The 6,892-nt window shown below is 37.6% G+C and overlaps 1 protein-coding gene across 1 annotated transcript; it reads right to left on the reverse strand.

The window, feature by feature from the left end:
- Positions 1–1,482: 1,482 nt before the first annotated feature.
- Positions 1,483–2,643, reverse strand: LOC119736424 (plexin-A4-like). Its single transcript, XM_038210443.1, has one exon. The coding sequence runs from the start codon at positions 2,641–2,643 to the stop codon at positions 1,483–1,485; it is 1,161 nt and encodes a 386-aa protein (XP_038066371.1).
- Positions 2,644–6,892: the final 4,249 nt, after the last annotated feature.

Here is a 6,892-nt window from a genome sequence, read left to right on the forward strand (position 1 = left end):
GATGAAACGAGAATTTCAATCTAATTTAATTTAAGGGTTTTATTATCGATTCGTCGCATCCCAAAGGCTGAATTGTGGATGATTTACAATCAAGTACAAATATAACAAAACATTTGAATTACTTCATTCAAAAAATGAATCGTCATAACAAATTAATAGCTATCAATTAAGAATAAAATGAATAAGATGTCAAATAGAATAGCAATAAAAGGACACACATAAAGAATATATATATTTTTATCTTCTAAGTAACGAATAAAGCAACATTCGTGCTGATGAAATTACGGTTGTTAATAAAACAGGCTCAATTGAAAAATAGAAATTTCGATTTCTATGTTATCATAACAAATTATCATACCCAAAGTCACGCATTACCAATCATTACCAAGAATGAGTGCTTTAGCGTGTTTATACAACCACATTGATGCATCAGCCAGGGGACTACAAAGAAAGCTGCCTTGTTTTTACCATCATCTATGGTTCAATTACCTATAGTTTACACCATTATTGCAGAAAGAACCAGTTTGAACCGTTCAGCCTTGAAATGAAGTGGAAAAGCGGGACTGAGGGCTTGACTTTACACGACAGGTTTGCTAGGCATTTGGGGGAGGGGCATATTCAGGGCCTACAGAGTAACAAACATCAAGAGCAGAATAGCAATGGCAAAGAAGCACTCACTGGACCTGGTCCCCATCTGGAAAGATGGAGGCGTCGATACATTGTCAAAATGTTACATTTTAACGTTTTTACCACCAATTTCGGTTTCTCCTCTTTCGCTATTCTATATTCCCGCTCGTTGTTTTGAAATAGCAGCATGTTTTGCACGTATAGTGCTTGTTTTACAATGACTAAGATGACCCTGGACTATTTTATTTTAGGTTAGGCAACCTGTGCATTTGGGTTGGCTCGGGTTGGGTAATTGTGTTGGATTGTGTTTACGCCGTAACAGTACAGATAATGAACCTTTTGATTCGTAACCGTGCAGTTTAGAGATGCATACATTTGCTCTTCAAAAAGTGGATTTTGTTTAGTTTGAATATTTTTTTTCATTTCATTTTATGCATTTTAGGTTAGGCAACCTGTGCATTTGGGTTGGGTTGGTGTAAGTCGGGTTGGACTTACGCCGCAAAAAGTACAGGTAATCCGCCTTTTATTCGAAGACGTGCAATATACAGATGTATACCTTTTGCTCTTCAGAAAGTGGATCTTTGTGGAGTTTGTATATTTTTTTCATTTTATTTTTTTATGCACAAATAACCCGCTCTGCGAGAGACAGAATTGTTGTCTGGCAGCCAATCACTCAAAATGTGTGAAGAAATAATTCCATAACCAAACGCTGGTGGATTTTTGAGTAAATTGTCTCATTTAAAAGTGAATAAATGTTATAGTGCTAGGCAAATAGAAATTAAAAAAAAAATCGAGCTGTAACTCGAAAACAGCACGGGGAATTCATCTTTGAATGTCATTAGAGATATGACAACATCATTCTAAATACGCTTCTGTACTCACCCCGAAACTACTGCAAAAAGAACCGTCCAAATAGTCAACAGAGTACGTATTTCCATCCTGAATACATCCCCGCACTGCTTCTCTGAAGGCATCCAAGATATCCGTCATCCTGTACACACACAATGCTGAGTGATCGATGGTTACATCACTGGTACCCGTAGCTCCTTGGTTCTTGGCAAACACAGCATACAGCACCTGCTCGTCTGCATGGAGACCCAATGATGCCGCTAGATCAGGTCCTGCTGGTCCAAAGTGAGCTGCTTGCACCAAGCTGTACACACTGCCATCTGATCCACTGCATTGTAGGGTAATTTCTGTGTAAGCGTCCAGGTTTGGACCGCCTTGACAGACTCTGCTTATCTTAGAAACAAATAGGGCAGAATTCATCAAATCCTCCTTCTGAGAGGCAACAAAGTATGTGAATCCACCGTAGTCAAATACTTCCTCATACCTTATGGAAAAAAATGCACTTTTGGCGTTCAAATTGAATTGGACTTCATCCTCTTGCGAATATGCCGGTAAAAAATTGTGATCGTTTTCAAGGCTTCTTCTCGTTATACCTCTGAAACCATGTACATTGCGCCTGGTATAAGTAACAGACACAAAAAGCATACTTTTTCCATTTCTTCCTTGAGCAATCAGACTAACGGTTGATGCATCCTCAAGCCCTGCAACGTAAGAAACCGACTCCATTATCACGTTCTTGATATCCTGTAACTGCCGTAACTGACAAATACCATCATACACACCACCACAGGTTATCAAACTGTTTGGCCGGGTACTATCAACTACCAGTATCTTGTTGTAGTTATTTGTAAGGTGACAGGGCATCACATCTGGCCTGCTGGCATCACAGGTTGTATTATGCATCTCTTTCAAACTACTGTCCAACCTGTACAACCAATTGACAGCTCCAACATACACATCGCCATGGTCACTCAAGGTAAAATGATTGAACTTTGATGCACGTCTTTGGGGTTCATCCAAAATATCTGGATTGTCAAAGCTGGCCAACTCATAGTCTGACAGGTCTCCAAGCCACTCAGCAGATGTGGTTAAAAAATGTACGCAGATGATGCTCCAAGTCAGAACAACTATCGACAAGACGGAATTATGGCTCCTGTGAGACTCCATGATCTTCACATCAGAAGTTTCGGATGGTTTTGGATCATAGACAAATTAGCCCAAAGTCACAGTCTGTACGGAGAAAACAAAACCCAATAATCAAAGTTTATGATACCGTATTGGAAACATCTCTTCTTCCTCAAATTATAACTTGTATTCTACTATACTGCGCAATAACCAACGACTAACGACTGTTTGAAACTGGGGGAAATAATACGAGATATTAATCGTACCTGATAATGTAGGCTTATTCCCTTGCACTCCGGAAATAGTCTGTGGCGCTTGGAATTATTGGATTGGACGATTGCAGTTACATTAAAGTCAAAGCATGAAATAACCACTGCGTTAACCACCACAAGTAACCATTCCAAATGGGCTACATGGAGAGAAGTTTGTTGTAAAACGTTCAGGCGTTCACAGGTGTACGAAGTGATTCTCCTCAACAAAGCAATCCCTCTGCTTAGTCTAAAGAGCACATGATCAATAGGGGAGTGACCATAATCGTGGGGTAGGTACTCCAATGCAGGATCTTCATAATTATGTTTGCTAAATCACCCTACCTGAGAGAGTTTGTTGTAGAACGTTCAGGCGGTCACAGGTGTACGAAGTGATTCTCCTCAACAAAGCAATCCCTCTGCTTAGTCTGAAGAGCACATGATCAATGGGTGAGTGACCGTGATCGTGGGGTAGGTACTCCAATGCAGGATCTTCATAATTATGTTTGCTAAATCACCCTACCTACCACTCAGCACATCTAACAACCACAAACACATACACTCAGGTATAACGGCAACAATCTGATGTCGATAGTGTCCACAATGCAGCGATTTACATATTTTACAAAATGGAAAATAGAAAGGTTTCTTCATGGAACAACGAACATCACTTGTTAAGTTACCGTAGCTGAGTTTATAAACCTGGTATGATTTTGGGGGTTTCATTTCCGGGTGTTGAAACTCAAGGTCTGTTTATCAGTTCCCTAAACAGTTGGTAATAAATGGCTCATCTAAAGGTGTCTCTCAGTGTTAATTGTTGCTGTGGCAAACAATATATTACAATACTGGAACCTCTTTTTCTTGAGACTGACAAGAAATATAGTTGTTACGAACAAAAATCCAATTCACAGTGAATGTTCCCTTATAGTGCTGATTATTATTTCTATGAAATGTCAGTTTTGCCTTGATAAGACCAAAAAAAAATAGTTGGTCTCCGGTCAGCGCGCGCGTCGATTTTAACTTCTTCCAATGCTGGGTACATAACATTGCCCAACAGTGATGTCTTTAATATCCAACCTCAAAAACTGAACAACTAATGGAACTACATGTGTAGGAATTCAGTATTTCAAGGCTTCGTCATGTCACGCAATGCCCTCTCTGTTTCTATGCTTTGGTTCAGAGTTTGTTTTTATAATGCGAGTAAACAAGACAGCAAAATAGTTTCTCTGGATAAATTACGATACGAAGGAGTAACTCTACTCGGATAAAACAGGTGGACAGCAATACATTCAATGGAGACAACCAACTGAAGAGTTTCCGACATTTCCGACACTAAAACGTGCAATTTTTCACCTCCACATGCCATAGAAATAGAAGTCTATAGGAATGTACAATTTCACAAAGCATACAAGCCCTATATGCAGGCAAGATCACAGTTGTTTAGCTTGAAGCACATACAATTGTTCAGGTATTTCGTCATATGGGAAGTGAATATCGCTACGAATTTCCAAAAGTAGTTTCCGGGTGCACAGTTTTGCTATTTACTATACATGCATTCAACTGCAGGGCAATACTTACCTATGGTGCCAATTAATGAAGCAAACACTGACTGTATAGAAGCACTACAAAATGCCGTGTCAAGTTTAACAAAGGTCCAAGGTTGGAACATAATGGTTGAACTATAGCTGAACCATAGGTATTTCGACGTGATGGGAAAGGATTTTCGTTTCCTGGTGCAGTAGGTAAGGGTTTATCCCAGTCACTTATTATAATAGTTCAGTTTGCATGGATGCATTAATTAGTTTCAATTACAATGAATATCATTTTCAATGATTTTTATTAATTTTCAAAAGTTGCTTATTGTATGCCGTCATTATGGGAAACGTTTAGAATTCAGTGTTCCAAGGCTCCGTCATGACACGCAATGCAAACACCCGTGGAGCAAGAATTGTATTTATTGTGGACAACCTTGAAGTTAGATGCAAAGACAGCGACCTCATGTAATTATCACACTTAAATGCTGATACAGGGAGGAGTGTTGCAGGGAATTGGGTAATTTGTTCACGTTTCATAAGAAAATATTCACGTAAAATACAGTACCCTGGCGCCACTTTATTGCAACATTATTGTTATGCCCTTCAATGCCACAAATTATATAAAAAAAGCTTGAATTAGGCCACACAAAATTTGTTCCCCATTTTATTATTATTTTTAATAGGGATAGTGTGTTGGTAATTGTGTTTTTTTGCTCGATAGTTTATGGCCAACGGAAGTATTATGGAATAAATGTGTCACTTTTGTTTTGATATTTTTAGCAGGCAGGCATTACTAACAGTGAACGTTTAAACTAACTTTTCATTCTGGATTTGCTGCGCTGAATACTGCAGCGAGACCAACTGCCGACCAACGTACAAAAACAAATGAACTCCGAGTGAAATATGCAGGACGATTTCCGCAAAAAAAAAAAAATAATAAGATTCAGTGTAATTGAATCTAGAATTGAGAAGGTATCAGACATTGAACATGGTAGAGCTACAACATGCAATAGAACCAAATACACCAGAACCGACTTGTTGCTTCTGTATGTAACAAATCCTGTGAGTCAACAGGCAAGTTAGGACTCTATTGACGCTCAAAGACTTGCTAAGATGGGAAATTTACATACCTATTAGATACCCCAGAACATTTTCTCGCGATATATTTCCGAATTTTGTTTGTGAGAGAACTTTTTTCTTGGGGTGGCCTGGGCCAAAAAATCTGGTATAAATGATGGCAAATGTATTGCTATTGAGCGTCAAGATAAACATTAAACAATGATGACTGACTTCAAGAATGTTGCTTCTAAACTTAGTCTTTTACATTGGGTTGGCACACTTTCAGAATCAAAGTCAGAAATATGTGTGTGCAGTTTCACATATGGTGTTGGAATTTGGCAGGATGTGTATTAGTTCCTTGTAAATCATGCTAAGGATTTAGGGTTTTTATCACAGTTGTACCTTGATTTAAATCAGGACTTAAATCAATAATTATAAAAAGTTACAATCAATCAACCCTGTTCCCCAACAATAATCTACGAACTGGAACCCTCAGCATCAAGTAAATGAAGAATGTCATCGGATAGATCGATCTGTCTGTGAAATGTGAGCATGTGATTCAACACATCTGAACTAAAATTTGTCTTGACATTTTCAACAGAAATTCACCATTGGCTATGTTAGCAATACACCGGTTTCTATGCAATTCTGCTAATCTGATTAAAAAGTGATTATACGTGTCTGGGTATCAAATGAATAAATGATCCAAAAAGCGAGATTATATAATGTCAAATGAATATCGAATATGAGCATTTATACAACACTCGGTGCTAACTACAATCATTGCTCGATCTAAAAACTCTATACTACTTTTCAAAACAGATCTCCAAAATACTTCTTTCGCAGGCATTCACCAACTGTTTCCGGTGGTATTTAGTTACCTGTTAAGTCAAATTGTGTTTCTACGTTTACTAGGCAACCATTGAGCAGTTTCCGTTGCCTTGCATAAAGAACTTCTTTACAAATACAAAAGACTCTCCTTTTAAAAAAAGGTGATTTTTTTTAAAAGGTGATTTTTTTAAAAAGGTAAACAAGATATCATTTTATTAAAATGAGCTACATTTCATATTTATTTTGCATATATATTTTACAAAGTTCAGATAACGTAGGATCTTATTTTAAAATGTTGCAATTAGCCTGGCTAATGGTTATATAATACAATGCTGGAAATTCACAGAGTATTTTAGATTAAACAGTTTTAGAATATTATTATTATTACATGTAAGCATTTTCTTCTTGAAAAACAATGACGCATTTGCGAAAATCCGAACATTGAAGTAATACAAATTACGTAACTGCATGCGAACGTTTCATTCAATGATGGTGAACAACAATAATACCTCAGATTAATATACCACTGTCCATGAACTACAATGTCAATCGGAGAAAAAAAATGGCATAATACGCTTAGAATACATGTTTTAGCTATTATTTTAGCTTGCTACCTTC

This window comes from Patiria miniata, unplaced genomic scaffold (assembly GCF_015706575.1).
Source record: "Patiria miniata isolate m_02_andy unplaced genomic scaffold, ASM1570657v1 HiC_scaffold_3, whole genome shotgun sequence".
Classification (NCBI taxonomy): domain Eukaryota; kingdom Metazoa; phylum Echinodermata; class Asteroidea; order Valvatida; family Asterinidae; genus Patiria; species Patiria miniata.

Bases quoted from the DNA above. Each gene is read 5' to 3' on its own strand.
- LOC119736424 (XM_038210443.1), bottom strand. From the start codon at position 2,643: ATGGAGTCTCACAGGAGCCATAATTCCGTCTTGTCGATAGTTGTTCTG.